General features: G+C 39.2%; 1 protein-coding gene across 1 annotated transcript; it reads right to left on the bottom strand.

Moving 5' to 3' along the window:
- Window positions 1–13512: 13512 nt before the first annotated feature.
- On the bottom strand, window positions 13513–15869 carry LOC145052354 (protein EDS1-like). Its single transcript, XM_079000164.1, has 3 exons — window positions 15471–15869; window positions 14535–15389; window positions 13513–14430 (listed from the first exon to the last, which is right to left on the bottom strand). Exons 1-3 carry the CDS (start codon window positions 15798–15800, stop codon window positions 13699–13701), a joined length of 1917 nt encoding a protein of 638 aa, XP_078856290.1. The 5' UTR covers window positions 15801–15869; the 3' UTR covers window positions 13513–13698.
- Window positions 15870–16927: the final 1058 nt, after the last annotated feature.

Below are 16927 nucleotides of genomic sequence, written 5' to 3'. Positions count from 1 at the left end.
TCTTGTATGAAAACTTTCTCAAATCCTCAGTTTGAGTTCAGATACGCCCGAAGGTGCATCCGAATCCCTCAAACCAAGGCTCTGATACCAACTTGTAACAACGTGAATTTTCAAAACAATTTTTCATTTTTCAAATAACATAAATCTTATTCAATATTCTAAAATCTCAAATTTAACAAACGCCATCATGATAAAACATATCCCAATATCATAAAATAACTCTTCTGCCAGTGTGTACAGATCATGTCGGCGCCTTCCCGCAATCATCGCTAGTATGTGAAACACATAACACATAACACTATAAGCCTAAATGCTTAGTGAGTTCCCCAAAATACCACATACAACACATACGCAACTCAAGGCCATAACTCTATGGGATCTTCTGATCCATGTGTCTTAGGGGACTTTCGTCCCAACTCTGGTAGACCTTCCGGTCCTACCCGTATGACCTTCCGATCCTCATCATCTTGACCTTCCGATCCAAACTTTGTTGACCTTCCGATCCATATCATGGTACTCATAACATAGCATAACACATACATATAACATAGCAATACCTATCACACACTCCGCATAACATATAAGACCTTTCGGTCACACATAGTTACCACCCTAGGTAAAGTATAGTGAGAAGACTCACCTCTCATGATGTCTAGTAAACCTTCTGGCTTGATAACCTTGATCGAGCCTCCGCCTAACACATAAGGAAAACATCTCTAATTAATACTTTCTCTTGACCTCATCTCTATAGAATAGGTAGAAGACCATTCTACCCCTCCCTGACCTCTCTTGAATCAGTATGACCAAAACCCTAAGGTCAACTGAAGTCAACGGTCAAACTTTGACCAGACTCGTCGAGTGCACTCAGGTGACTCGGCGAGTCCATGCTTGTCCTCTGAATCCTCCTAAGTTATCACCTGACTCGTCGAGTTAACCTTTCACTCGACGGGTCACCACTGGTCACGAATCATGGGGCAAACCGACTCGACTCGTTGAGTCCTCTTATGGACTCGGCGAGTTTCCTCCATGGCCACACTCAAATGACCTTCCAAGGTCAGATTTGTTTCCCCAACATATAGATTTGACCTTCTAACACCCAATAGTCACGTAAAGTTAAGACTTTATACACATGCAACAGACATATAGCTCTATATGGTGAAATAGCTCTAAAGACGGTATCCTAGATTCATAACTTCAATGGAACTGAATAAAGCTAGAAGATTGGGACTCTCTGGACCTCTTAGGGTCCAAATCTAATACTTATTCCACATTGGGACCTCATGTGCATCATATACTATCCAAGAAAGGGTAAAGAAAACCCTAGATTCAAGGATTCTTCACAAAACAGAAGAAAGGGTCGAATTACTAACTCATAATGGAGATCCCTACTTGAACGTCTCAGAATGACATCCTCCTTTGGTCCTTCTAGCTGAATCCCTTCTCTTCCTTTGCAAAATCACAACAAAATACTTGATTTCATCATAAGAACTCTCCCTAGGATCCAATTGAGGTTTAGGGTTTCTCACAGGAGATATGAGGCGCATCCAAGGTCATAAGTTCCTTTAAATAGGCTCCAACCCCGAAACTTAGGATTTTCTCTGCCTAGCACCTACTCGGCAAGTCCATACTTGGACTCGTCGAGTCCTCTCATTAAATACCCGTAATCAACTTGATGTGACTCGGCGAGTCAGACTCTCGACTCGTCGAGTCCCTCCTAAATCCTCAAAATTTGAAACACAAACTAACATACCCAAAATCCCGGATGTTACACCGCTAAGGGTTGGGATGCCCCAAATGATTATAAAAAGTTGAGGTAGGTTATGAGAGAGATTTGAGATAAAGAGAGATAGAGCGAGAGAGATTGAGAGATACTTTGTTTATGACCTTTGCGAGTGTTTAGCTTTGAAATGCAAGTTTTGTAAAACCCGTTAAGCCTAGTTATGAATGTTATACGCCCCCGAGGGGTATGGAATAATGTTTTACCAAGTAGTTTCATCACTTACCCTGATTAGGGTTTAGGAATTATAAGCATACGAACTTTCCAAGTGATAACTTCTTATTAAAATAGTGAGTTGTACAGTAGAAGACATAAAGTAAACCCCAATACACAAGGGTTAGATGAGTTGACCGGTTTGACTTGTTGACTTTATTTCACTTTGGATTGACCAAAAATTGACGGTTGTCACATCATCCCCCGTTAGAAGGAGTTTCGTCCCGAAATTAGTGTTTCAACTGGGACTTCAAGAATTTGGGAAAAAGATGGGGGTATTTTCCATAATACATGACATTGATATGATAAGGACCAAGCCATCTTATGATAATTGACGACATTTGGACATCTAATTGTAACCGGTGTTAATTCAATTTAAAACCACGAGTGATTGTTTTGGAATGATGGTGTATTCTATGTATATTATGTTATGCTCTCCGCTTTATCCTTAGTATTACTACTACGAATATTTTATAATGTAATTAGTGAGTACTAGCAGTACGAGCACTTTGACAAAAAGTGATGAAATTTCGTAGTATGACTCCCACCAGTTCTTTTATAATTGTTGGGTGTAAACTAGTCGTATATCATTAAGATTTCAAGGGCAATCGAATGAGTGACTCTGCCTTAAGCCCACAAACAAACAAGGAACAAGAAATAAGGTGGAATTACACATCCTAACTCTATAGAATCTTAGTGATATATGACTACGATGTTTACACTGGCCATCATAGATTCACCAGTAAGAATCCTGAGTTTTTATATAAACGATATGACTTCTCGGGGGAGAGGGGCAGTTTACGACTAGGGCTTGTCGTGTTCTCAAGATTTATGGTTGATATACTTTAATCGATGCTAGTTTTAGTAAAAATTTAAAATCTAAACGTTGTTGTTAGAAACACGTACCGATATTTACGGGCGGTTCCGGGGAAGTCTCTCCTGCAGTGATCATAAGCACCCTTCCACCATCACTAGCATCCCTTGCTCTTGGGCAGTCTCTTTTAAAGTGTCCCGTTTCGCCGCAATCGTAACAGGCTGGGCTTACTCTAGTACCAGGGACCTGGGTGATGGGTTGTGCCGGTGCCTTATAGAAATGGACAGTGTGCCCTTTCCTGTTGCAATTTTTGCACTGCATCTCCCAGCAAACCCTAGTATGATGGAAGTTACACTTGTTGAATTTCAGAAGGGTTCCAGCATATCAATTTATGGTTGCTGGAGTGGCATGGGTTGTGGTAGCATGAACATCAATGATATGTTGCTTCTTAGTGGAGTCCTAGGTCGGTTGGTTCTTCTTATTGTTCCAGAACTTCCTTTTCTTGTCCCCACCCTCCTTGTTTGTTCAGGGGTGGTTGTCATCGTGTCATGACTGACACTATGATCTATGAGTTGTTGTGCCAACTCCTTGGCACTGTCAAAGGTAGTTGGTCTTGATGCCAACACGCTATCTTGAATTTGGTGAGACAATCCCCAGATGTATCATTCCACCTTTTTGTCTTCCGGGGTGACCATAGGGGGACAAAGGAGTGCTAGATCATAGAATCGGGTGGTATAGGTTGCAAGGTCAGAGCCTGCCATCTTGAGATTCCATAAATCTTACTCTAGCTTTTGCATTCGCCCCTTGGGAAATACTCTTTCAGCATCAATGCCTTTAAGTCCTCCCAGCTTATCGAGTTAGCCACTGTAAGCGTTAGTGACTTAACGTGGCCATTCCACCAAGTAAGGGCCCGACCGGAGAAAGTGAAATCTGCAAATTTAACCTTGCTTGCTTCGGGGCATGCACAAATTTCAAAGACCTATTCGATCTTTTCGAACCATTGCATCAGTCTGATGACGCCCCCGCTTCCATTGAAAGAATCGGGTTTGCCACCAGTAAAATCCTTGTATGAACATTCCTTTGTACACCCCGTACTGTCCTCATGGTTGGAGTTTGTGGCACCAGATCCAGCACCAACAGTACCATTCATACCAATTTGTGACATTGCGGAAGCCACGACTGCTGTTACGACAGCTTGGAACATTGTGGGATCAAACTGCGGAAGTGGTGGCGGGGGTGGTGGTGCTGCGCTACCGGAAGGTCTGAAAATTTTCATCGGTGGTATAGTTCTGTCATAAGTTTGTAAAGACGAATAGATGGTCAGTCTCCAATAGCAGTCTCGACTTAAATGTATTTTGTAAGCAATCCATAATGAAATTCCATATAGATAAACTTATGAATTTAGTAGTAGTGACTCGAATGTAATCTTGTGATTTGTTTCATGCCTGATCCACTCCTAAGATCACCCGATGTATACCATTTGTGTGTAATTAAGGTTTAATAGGTCGTTGAACTTAACGAGTCTGCCCTAAGTCCACAACCAAATAAGGAACAGGACCCAAAGCAGACACACCATTTCTAATTCGATCATCTCTTAATTTCACATAACCTTGAGGTATATATTAAGTAATCTTAGAGTTACTATAAGCAAATTTTTTGTAATACCAGGTTATGAAATATGTGGTAAACTCTCAATGAAATCAAATACATGCCAATTTCACTAATATAATCTAGTACATAGAGTTCAGGACAGTATGACCTTATATTAGGTCTATATTTTGTTAATGTAAGGAAAAGTTTTAGAAGCGAAACGACCCCTTTGAATAGTGTCGTCCCTAAATTTGAAGGGTCGAGTTTATGTATATCACGCGTTTTCTCTAACGTTGTTTGACATTCCCGATACTCTCTAATATCAGCTCGAGTTGTAGTCACTTACCTTTGAAGGCTATGATTGTGGTTTTTGATCTGTTCATGGCCTCCATCTAGGTGACGAAGGCGAATTGCGGTGATCTTGGTGGTAGCGCCAACCTCCATGATTCGGCTGACCGATACTCGTGTTTGTACCCTCTAGTGAGTGATGCAGTGTACCATGACAAGGAGAGCCTTGTCTACTAATCCTCCTATGTTGAGGTTGTAGAAGCCTCATCCATGCCATAAAGGGGGTGTTGACCTTGTTCCTAACTCCGTCTCTGTAAATCTACGGCTTATCGAGGTGTCGGACCATGGAAGTCTCGTCGGGGTCTTCCTCTATTATTTCTTCAGGATCCTCTAAATTCTCTCTGATCCAACCACCATTTTCCTGGTTAGGAAGAATAGGGTCTCCTGGTAGTTGAGCTCCCTCCATGTTGTTTGTGCGAGAATAGGGGTAGAAGAGATAATTAATAGACATCTAATCCTATAATTACTTATAGGGGTGAACCTTATTAGTCACTTCTATAATCACATAGTGCATACCAGTTATACTTAATTTGAGATAGAATAGACCTTCGAATAAATGACTCTACTCTAAGTCCACAACCAAACAAGAAACATAAAGTAGAGAAATAGTCATAGATTATGAGTCTATAATATCTTCAATTATATATAACCTTAGAGTATGCACTCGGTCATTATAGAGCTACTAATAGGGGTCTTTAGTTTTCACATAAGTTGGTTATAGTATCACAAAATACTCGTATAATATGTTAATGTTTGTCTTATGTTGTCAATGTTTCTTTGTAGATAGAGTTGGTAAGATTTTAGACTTGTTGCAACACCACAACCATTCTCGGGCATATACTAATCACTTCTAGGATAGACATAGTTGATCAGGCTATGTCATTTCCAAACCTGACTATACATCCCCAAGCCTACTTGTGTCGTTCAACAATCACCACTTCTGTTCTGTTCTAGTATATTTCAAAAAGTATAACTCTTGGTCAGAGCATTTTATCCCATTGTATTTATAGTTGTATATCTTATGTGGTTCGATATACTTAGTTCACTACAAACAATGCTCTGATACCAATCTGTCACACCCCCAAACCAAGGATGGCGGAAACGTCCGGGGGTGGAGGACTTCATGTATAGTATCACAAAGAGTATAATAGTGATCAAAGTAAATAAACCATCATAAATATAATTGAAAAAGTTACACCGTAGTATGAGTTTACATGTTTCAATATCAATTACACTATGATGATAAAGTGTAATGTTTGACGATTTAATGTTCCATCCTCAAAAGCTTGTGATTTCCCGCTTCATTGATTCCCTGAGAATACAAGTAGTTTTGAAAAGTGTCAACAATTAAGTTGGTGATTTCATAAGAGTTTTATTTGAGAAAGAAGTCGTTTTCCTTGTAAAATTGATAGAGTATGATTCAAGAAAATCCAATATTTTCTTTATAAAATGTGAAATGAAAGCTCCTATGTTATGCAATAATGTACCCTAGAAAGACTCGTAGATTCCTTCTATAACCACCCAGTGTATATAAGTTATATAAAATTTAAGTTAAATAAACCATTGAATATAATGGGTCTACCCTAGGTCCACAACCAAACAAGGAACAGGAAGTAAGGCGGGCCCACTAATTCTAAGTCGACTGTGACTAAATCCATATATAACTCTAACATGTACACTTAGCAATTATAGCTGAAAACTAACAATTCTAAATGAAACGTAGTTTTAATATCATAAAAGCCATTTTGTGTAAACCCGATACTTTGTATTCGTACCCCGTTTATATGAAAACCCGGTACTTTGTAATGTACCTGTTTTGTATAAACCCGATACTTTGTATTCATACCCCGTTTATATGAAAACCTGGTACTTTGTAATGTACCCCTTTTGTATGAAAACCAGGTACTTTGTAATGTACCCCTTTTGTATAAACCCAGTACTTTGTATTCGTACCCCATTTATATGAAAACCTGGTACTTTGTAATGTACCCATTTTATATGAAAACCTGGTACTTTGTAATGTACCCCTTTTGTATAAACCCGGTACTTTGTATTCGTACACCTTTTATATGAAAACCCGGTACTTTGTAATGTACCCCTTTTGTATAAACCCGATACTTTGTATTCGTACCCCGTTTATATGAAAACCCGGTAATTTGTAATGTACCCCTTTTTTATGAAACCCGGTACTTTGTAATGTACCCCTTTTGTATAAACCCGGTACTTTGTATTGTACCTCTTTTGTATGAAAACTCGGTACTTTGTATTCGTACCCCATTTATATGAAAACCTTTTTGTAATGAGTTTGAAATGTAAATGAAACATAAACTATACCTACTATAGTTATCATAATGTTTGTATTGTATATGCAACCTAATTATACCTATTATAGTTTAGCATATTTGTTTGTGGTGTATAATATACTTAACTATACTTATTATAATTTATTATAATTATTTGTAATGGTAGTACTCCTTTGCATATGATTCATACCTTTAAACTATGGTAAATAATATGTACTATCAGCAACATGTATTCAAATAATACTACACACCTTGCTCAGCAAGTTACAAGGTGTAAATAGGGTTGTTAACTATTTTATAGTTTTTAACTTTCCTGTTCCTGCTATTGGAAAATTTATAGAAAAATCATCAGAGGTCGAAATTTAGATCCGTAAACTCTGAGGGTTTAGAAAATTTGTCTATTATATTCTTAATTTTATCATGATTTTTGGTGACCTTTAACTTGTGTAAAAATGTCCAACTTCACAGACTGGTCTGAAGTGGTTTATGAAATGATAGGTTGTTTTGTAAAAATCGCCATAAATTGTAGACAAATCTTATGGAGATGTCCAAGTAGTCATTTTAAAGGTATTAACCTGAACTACTTGCAGATTAAACAGTTTTGAAAGATAAAAAATTTAAGAAGGTAAAAACCGTCCGTGAATGAGACTCAACTTTCCTGTTGAAAGCTGATGATTGGGTTTAAGTTATATTATGGTGATTTAACTTGTATTCCTCCCCTAAAATATGAATAAAACATGAAAATGTAGGGGTATGAACTCACCTTGAGTGATTCCCTGAGATGAATGTGGAAGAAAAGAGGTTTCCATGTCAATAACACTTGGGAGATGCTTAAAGATTTGAAGATCTAATAGCAAATATGACTATATTTGTGTGAGAAATCCATGACTAGAGTGAAGAAGTGTGGGATAATAAGGTGAAGGATGAAATTTACTTACCAAAAGAGGGTGAAAAGCTCAAAACTCCCGGAGAATCTCGAAATCTTGGAGAGAGGTGGAGAGAGAAAAGTGTTTAGCTTAATGTGTAAGTGAAAGAGAATTAGGAGATGTGAGATGTATTGACTCCTTGAGTGGGTGAGAGTGAAGGTAGCTTGTTGAAAAAGAATAAGGGTACAATGAGTAGATAAGGCTGGTGTGAATAGTGACATAAGGATGTCATGGAGTGGGTATGGGAGGTAGCTTGTGTCTTTGCTTTATGGAAAAGTCAACACTCCACCTCAATATCTCACCCATTAGATTTTATTCTTGGACAAAGATTTCCCCCAAAATGTGATTAAATTATGCATATTTAGGGTCTTATATGCCAAAATATGAGTTTGGGTGAAAATCCCACGTTAAAATAATGAAAAACGGGGTTAAAACATTAAAAGGATCGAAAACCGAGAAAAGATGCGAAAATCCGAGTTTAGGACCGAGGGTTTGGTCCAAGCAGCTCAGAATCGAAGGTTAGTTCGGTTTATTGGTGAGAACCGAAAGTGGCTGATCAAGAAATTTCGCATGCGAGAGGGGAAGGGAAGCGAAGGCGAAGCCGGAGGTTTCGGGTTCGGTCTTGGATCTATTGCGGCTCGCCAGGGTTTCGGTTCTTCAGCAGTTCAGTCCAAGTAGGTTCGGTTCTTACTAGGAGCTTCGGTCTTAGCGGGGTTTCGGTCCAGGAGGCTTCTTAGGGTTTCGCCTCTAAGAGGTTTTCGCTTCTATAGAGCTGTTTTACCAATAAACTTCCTGTTTTGCGTGGTTTTTGGCTTCGCTAAGGGTCGGGATGCCCCAAATGATTATAAAAAGTTGAGGGAGGTTATGAGAGAGATTTGGGAGATTTGAGAGAGATTTGAGATAAAGAGAGATAGGGCGAGAGAGATTGAGAGAGACTTTGTTTGTGACCTTTGCGAGTGCTTAGCTTCAAAATGCAAGTTTTGTAAACCCCGTTAAGCCTCCTTATGAATGTTATACGCCCCTGTGGGGTACGAAATAATGTTTTACCAAGTAGTTTCATTACATACCTTGATTAGGGTTTAGGAATTCTGAACATACGAACTTTCCAAGTGATAACTTCTTATTAAAATAGCAAGTTGTATAGTAGAAGACATAAAGTAAACCCCAATACACAAGGGTTAGATGAGTTGACCGGTTTGACTTGTTGACTTTATTTGACTTTAGATTGACCAAAAATTGATGGCTGTCACATCATGTACACCAAAAGGCCCATACAACCCTGCTGTAGACTCTGTCTCGCCCTAGCAGCAGAGCAGAAGGCTGATCCAGATCTGGTACCCTCTTCATACACCTTGAGCACTCCCCCACTAGGTTCTTGTATGGTCACCATCTGACGCTCACAGTCGATCATAGCTCCAAACCGATTTAATCAATCCATGCCCACTATGACACATACATCACCCATCGCGATCGGTACCAGGTCTATTGGGAAATCAGCACCAAAATCTCTAACACACATCCTCGAAATACACATCAGTAGCGAAAGCATGCTCTTCAGCTATAGAAACCCTCAGAGGTCGACTCAACGCCTCACGTCGGACATTGATGTGACGAATAAAAGCTAAAGACACGAAGGATCGACTCGCATCCGAGTCAAATAACACCAAGGCAGGTACAAAACTCAAAAGAAAGTACTAGCCACGACATCAGGTGCTACGCAGACCTCCTCCGTTGTCAGCTGAAAAGATCTCCCACGAGCCCTCAGAGCCTCGGCCTTCACCAGTCGACTATTAATAGCATGTAAAGCAGCAGGAGTGGAACCTTGGGCTAATCCCTGGATGAGCTGAGGGCACTCGGACTTCCGATGACCGGTTTGGTTGCAGTGAAAGTAAACTTCAAACCCCTTTGGGGCAATCCTTCGCCATGTGCCCCTCTTTGCCATATTTGTAGCAAATCCCTGCCCGACAAGATCCCTCGTGACTCTTGCCGCACTTGCCACAAGTGTGTCCCTTCTGGCCCCCAACTCTCGTATCAGCGGGCTTTGCCCGCTTTGTCATCGATTGCGATTGTATCGGTCTCCGGTCCCTCCCATGGGACTCCCCCTCCCCCTGGCCTATAACTCTAGATCAATCTCCCTTTGTCGGGGATTGGTCTGCGACTCGGCCAATGTCCGGTAAGACGAGTTCACCACGAACTCCCGTATATCCCTCCTTAGTATACTCAGATAATGAATCACACGTGCATGCTTAGTAAACACGTGCTCAAGGCAAAACAGCGCCCCCTCATGGAACATCCTCGAAATCTTAGTCATAGTTTCTGTCTTCTGCTTAAGAGACAGAAACTCATGGGCCAACCGTTCCCTCTCCACCTGCGGAACATACTCATCTTAGAACAACTGTGTAAATCTCCCAAGTCACTGCAGCATGATCTGTAGGAGTAAAACCGGCTGTCACAAACTTCCACCAGTCCTTCACTCCCAAGAGAAGCTGTTTTAGTGCAAACCGAACTCTCAAGTGCTCGGGGGAATGAACATGTGTAAAAACACCCCTCGATGTCGGAGATCTATCTCATAGCAGTAATCGGATCTTGTGTCCCATCAAACTCTGGGGGCTTCATGTTGCTGAACTCCCAGAACAACAACGAGTCACCTCCCTATGACCTAGCAGCGGCTACGACTACGGTGGCTGCAGCAGCAGCAACCTCAGTAACAACAGCATAATGCTCATCAAATGTCTCAATCAGTGTGGTCCTAATAGACCCAAACATCTCCGGTATCGCCTCTCGAATAGCTGCGTCCACCTCCTCATGAATGATCCGACAGATCTCCTCGTCACTGGCACTACCGCCCTCGGGGTTGTGGTGCATACCCACCACGATGTCTCTGAAACACAACACAAAAATCATCAGAGACTCGCTCGAGCATACTCACACTCGATTTCCCGCTCCTACATGCTCCTTAGTACCCAAAGGATTCTTACTTGGGCTACTTATAGATTCGGTGTTTTTAGTAGTACAGGCCCAATACTACCTTCCACACCAACCTATAATCACCCCAAGTCCTCCTCCTAGGATCCCAATTCACACGTACTCTATCTTTCACGAATAGCAGACTACTCTCTCAGTAGACCCCTCATATGCTCATATATGTACCTCTCCTAGATTATCCCTCGACTCAGAACTCTTTCTAAGTGATTCTTGCTAGATACTCCTACTCTCAACACATACTCAAGGTAAACAACAGATAGCAACAACTTCTAGGCTAAGGCATCACAAATCAGGCAACTCTAGCCCCAAATATGAAATACCTAGCCTATCCTCTAGCATTCATCCCTAACATCTTATAAATATCTCATAACACAAATAAGTAAGGGTATTTTAGGAAATCACCATTCGGGCTCTGGCTGATTGTACACACTGCTCCAACTCGTTTTTCTCTTAAAAATCTTACTCGTTTTTAGATAAATCATTTCTTTTGAAAATTTTTCTCAAATCCTCAGTTTGAGTCCAGACACACCTGAAGGTATATCCGAATCCCACAAACCAAGGCTCTGATACCAACTTGTAACACCATAAATTTTCAAACAAATTTTACATTTTAAAAATCATATAATTCTTATAAACATAGTTCACAAACCCCAAAATAACAATGTATCAAAACACATGTTCAATAATTGTTTAAACACAATCCAGGATCCTTAAAACATAACTCCGCCTCGTGTGTACAATCAAGTCGGCGCCTTCCCGTGATCCTGAGATGTACCTGAAACACATAACACGGTAAGCACGAAGCTTAGTGAGTTCCCCAAAATACCACACACATCTCATTAGCCTCTCATGGATATACTCAAATAAAACCCTCCGGTCAATGTGTTTCGGTGGAACCCTCCGGTCCCACAACTAGGGTGGACCCTCCGGTCCTAACTCAGTAATCTCAGAATAATACACAACATAAATAGCAAAGACATAATGCAATATATCACAATGCTCAATATAAGCACATAAGACCCTCCGGTCACACAAAGGTTACCACTCTAGGTAACTATAGTGAGAAGACTGACATCGTAATCAAGCAAATAAACCTCGTACACGAATCACCGATCTAGCCTCCGCCTAACACATGTGATAACTATTTCTAATTAACACTCCATTCACAACTTTAAATAAACCAAAGGTTATTCTCTCTCTCTCTCTCTCTCTCTCTCTCTCTCTAACTCTTGGAATGGGTAAAAGACCATTCTACCGCTCCATGGTCTCCATACTCCCTGTCTTGACCAAACCCTAAAGTCAATTGAAGTCGACACTCGAGTCAACAGTCCATGTTGACCCGACTCGTCGAGTGCATCTATGTGGCTCGTCGAGTCCCCTCGTTCCTTCAGAAAAGTCGCGAAAACCCAACTTAGCTTGTTGAGTTGTCTCATCAACTCGCCGAGTTACTCATGTCCAGACTAATCGAGGAAAACCCTAGCCGACTCGTCGAGTTGGCTCATCAACTTGGTGAGTCCCTTAAGTCTCTTTTCTCATTCATACGTTTTAAGGAGATTCATAACCCTAAACTCTAGATCTAGCCTCCCAAGGCTGATATACCATGTAAAGCTGCAAGCTTTACATCTATGCATGACACTTAGGGCTTGAAATGCCAAAACAACTTCCATTTAGGGTCTTAATCATGAAAGCTCATCTATTAGCTGGATAAAGCTGGGACCTTTGGACTCTAGGGACCTCACAAGGTCCAGATCTAAAGTCTCAAACACTTGATAAGTTCAACACACTCAAAGCCTCAAGGAAAGATGGAATAAGCCCTAAAACTCCATAAAATGAGATCTAATCAAACTAATGAGCAAGGTAGAGACTTTTTACCCTCAACAGAAGCTCTAGATGAAATAACACCAGATCCAATAGTCTCTTCTCGATCCTTGCTTTGATACTCCACTCTTCTCTTCAATAAGTGCACTGAAATGCCCAAGGTTCCAATAGTCAAAATGTCAAACACATATTGATTATTTTGCAAATATACAAGCATAATCTACAATGTCTTTATAATATTTTTAAAATTTTAAAACCATTAATACTCCCTTTAAATAAAAATAGTACCGGATTACATTATAAAAAGGCTAATATTCAAACCAAAATTTATGAAAATTTTAAAACCATTAATATTTCCGGTCCATAGTTGCATCAAATATTATGTAGAATTTTTTGTTTGTAGTTATAGTATTAAATATATTTTTTGTATATATATCCTGTGAGATCAAAAACCCTTTATCCTCAACTCCTAGGTATGCTGGTTGGCTAGTCTTATGAAATAAAGAAGTCAAAATAAAGCAAGTCCCACCTACCTAGTATTTTAATAAACAAAGAGGTAAATCAAACTTGTAAACAATTAATAAATATAAAACAATAATGTAGTTATCTACCAAAAATATCGTAATGGTATTTAAATATCAGTTCCAAAGAAATGCTACATCCTTTTAAAGATTCCATCACAAAAGGTATCAAATATTATTATCATAAAAAAAATCTTTAAAAAAAAGCTCAAACTCATGTAAAAGTATAACTTAAAAAGCGTAAATCAATTATAGCAAGGATGCTATACATAAAATATCAAACACATTGATACTCACTCACATATTGCACTCACCCAGTTACCCTTATTAAGTAATCATATGGAAAGGTTAAGATTATGTACATTTTCTTCCTTTTTCATGGGTGTGGGTGTAAGTGTGGTGTTTATCCGAGTTTTCCCCGCAACACAGAGAAAAAAGATTCTCCCCAAAATACATCATCATCATCTTTTCGTATTTTGTGGTCAGAAATCCAGTTTTGAACTTGTTTCTCCAGATTCTGGAATTCCTCTTTAACCATATCAATCGGCTTCTTCTTAGTCTCCTCCACCTCCTTCTTAATTTCTTCAAGCAGTGCAACAAAATTAGTCTCTGAAACCAACTCAAACCCCATCCCATTTGCATGTTCATACCAGCGCTGTGTAAACCTGTACCTTTTTGGTCTAACATCCAAATAAACTTTATTGTTATCATCTCCTTTTGAGTGGCGATAATAATTTCCAATATCTAAAGGCTCAAACAGTCGCCTGAACTCCGTCCCTACCTTCACCCACTCCTCCCGACCTTCAAATTCATCAGGAAGATCATCGCGCATCACCATCTCCACAATTTCGTCAAATATTTTAGCCAGCTTCAGCCTGTCTACATTAACCAAGAAGTCCACGTCGTGCTCCTTTTGAAGCTTGAAGGCTTCGTAGTAATCAGTGTGATTTTTTTTATACTCACGGAGTTCATCCAGAATTTCCTCGATGAACTTAAGTTCAGTTCGATTTCTTTTCTTATTCTTCTCTTCCGGTGTTGCGTATTTTTTCATCGACTTATCGATCATCTTCTCGTTTTCTTTCTTCCTATTCTCCGCCTCTTCAGCAGCTATTAAACAGCATCTTGCACTTGCACTCTGTAACAACACACACACACACAAAAAAAAAAAACAATTTTAATTTATCATCAAGTCTATTATAAAAGAATGAAGACGATGTTGATGTAATTGTAGGCACTCACCAGTTGAAATAGAGCTTCGTTACTTGTACGAACCGCATCACCTGCAGTACCATTAGGAGTCAACAAGTGGTCGTTGAGGTCTTTCAGGTCGATCAAGTTTTCCAGCTGTAACACGTTCTTCACTTCTTCTTCATAACTAAAACTTTCATTGAAACTTTTCGACGAAAAATCAACCAGATTTTGACTTTCGTCGGTTAATTGCAAGAAATAAAACAGTAACTGTAGAACAGCATTCGGGTTTTCCACCCGAAACTGCTGTGAAGGGCTAGTGCAAAACACGTAAAAACCCGATGGTCTATACGGAGAGACTTTTACAAAGTCAACCGATAGCTTCTCCATTAGAGAATTTGTAGGTTCCATGAGCTCAAATGCAACATGACTTGCAACTGTTGATGCATTTATTATTACATTCTCAAAGAACTCAACACCTTCATCGTCTCCTATCGACCGATCTTCCGCCGTCCGTTTTCCCGGACCCGATTTGCTAAAGATCAACTTTCGACTTTTGTGGGGCTTATCATCAATGGCGTTGACTTGTTGTTGGAAGAATTTGAGAATACTAGGTAGATGTTGTTGAATTGATATCTTAGGAGATAGCATCATACGAGGGACAACGTCGTGTTCCATGACAAAATGGGTAAAATGACCCGCCCATTTCTCACGCCGGACTGCGTGAGACAAGGTCCGATCACCAATCAGAGGTGACCCGAAAGTTACGCATCCGATCGGGAATTTTTTACCGCGATTTTTTACGTACTCATCAAGTATCCAAAGTGTGGCAAAACTTGCTATTGCACCACCATACGAATGCCCTGTGAACAACATCTTCTTATTTGTGTTCACAGCTTTCTCTACCTGAAAATTTTACAGTTTTGATCAGTTCTTCGTTTTCAAATCTAAAATTATAACTTGAAAGTAAAGTTATTAGATTTATACCTCCGATTTGAAGGTGGAATCGTTTAAAAGATCTTGAAATCTTTTAAGAAACGCTGCGTTGACTTTGGCGGGTCGATTCTCTCCGATCCGGCACATGGACTTGAAGAGTTTACGATCAACCTCGGTTTCTCCAAAACGATCATCATGGTACCAGTCGCTGACTTCCCACGATCCTGGAAATGCGAAGATAGCAACCTCCATTGATGGTTTCTTGTTGAGGTTTGTGATGAAAGGTTTGTTTTGTTTGTGGGATTCCATGGATAGTGATTGAGCTGTTTTTGTTAGCTCATTGCTCAGGCTCAGTTTCACTGAGTCTCTCTCTACCTCCATTATCTCTCTTTTGTAAAAGCACACAGTTTGTAAGTTGATTTTGGTTGTGTTGTGTTGTCCAGTTCTAGAATGATTAATATATATAATAGGAGTAGGAGATGAAATATTATAAAATATGAGTAAGAAATTACTTGGAACATGAGGATCGTACGGATTTTGCCCTCTTTGCTTGTCGAGGCTAGGATGTAGATTTCCTTGGAAGTTTCCATTGTCATTCAATGACGACTTTTAAGAGACGACTTGCACTTTTGTCTTGGTTTGGGAAATTCTGATTCAAATTTTTGGGAACCACCGCGTGTGGCAAATGTGTTTTATTTGTTTTGGTTGATATACTACTTATTGGTTATAAAAAATGTACTATAAGGTAATAAGAATATTAGTATGTGCTACATGTAAACTATAAAACTAGTGAGCTGTAAGATGATCCCACTCTTCCAGAAGGTATGTATACTTTGGTGCTAATTTCTTTTGATATTTGACCTTTTATGATTTTCCTTTTTTGACCTACTTGTTCGAGCTTTAGCTTATGAACAAGTTTCAAATCTATCTTTAAATTTGAGTATCTTTTTGTGAATTGTAAAATGGGATCTTAGTTTTAACTAGTCGCTCTTGAAAGATCAAGAGCTTTCATTTTATATCATTGGCAAAATATATATGGCTAACGTGTTAAAATGGGCAACTTTTTTGTACATGTCGGGTTCGGGTCGAGTTAGTGTGTTAATACGATGTTAAAAAAGTATGTCATGACACATGAATAATTCATTTCTTGAATAAAACAACTTAAAGTGTTATATTCATCGAAAAGACGTTTTAGATAACTTTCAACCCATTTGATTGAATAAATGGATCAAAATTACCATAGGGTTTTGGCATATAAGAAGTTTCAAATCTGTCTTCATGTATCAGGTGTCTCTTCATGAGTTAAGTTATTAAAGATATTAGGGTCTGTTATTTAGTTTATGAATAAACGGTTATGTAACATGTTAAAATGAATAATATGTTGCTATATGTCTGATCAAATTGGGTAACCCAAAATATTTTTGACCAATGTTTTATAAACAATTACTTAACTAAATATGATTTAAAATTATATTATTACAAATATAATCTAATTTTTGAAATATATG

The sequence above is a fragment of the Lactuca serriola genome, chromosome 5, assembly GCF_051521515.1.
Source record: "Lactuca serriola cultivar US96UC23 chromosome 5, Lser_US96UC23_V15, whole genome shotgun sequence".
NCBI classification, from domain to species: domain Eukaryota; kingdom Viridiplantae; phylum Streptophyta; class Magnoliopsida; order Asterales; family Asteraceae; genus Lactuca; species Lactuca serriola.
Note: the sequence above shows the minus strand (reverse complement) of the source record. Positions and strands in the feature narration are given on the sequence as shown.

Coding starts and splice junctions, on each gene's coding strand:
- LOC145052354 (XM_079000164.1), bottom strand. CDS start 15,800: ATGGAGGTAGAGAGAGACTCAGTGAAACTGAGCCTGAGCAATGAGCTA. Junction 15,390..15,470: donor ATTCCACCTTCAAATCGGAG/GTATAAATCTAA, acceptor TAAAATTTTCAG/GTAGAGAAAGCTGTGAACAC. Junction 14,431..14,534: donor ACGAAGCTCTATTTCAACTG/GTGAGTGCCTAC, acceptor GTGTTGTTACAG/AGTGCAAGTGCAAGATGCTG.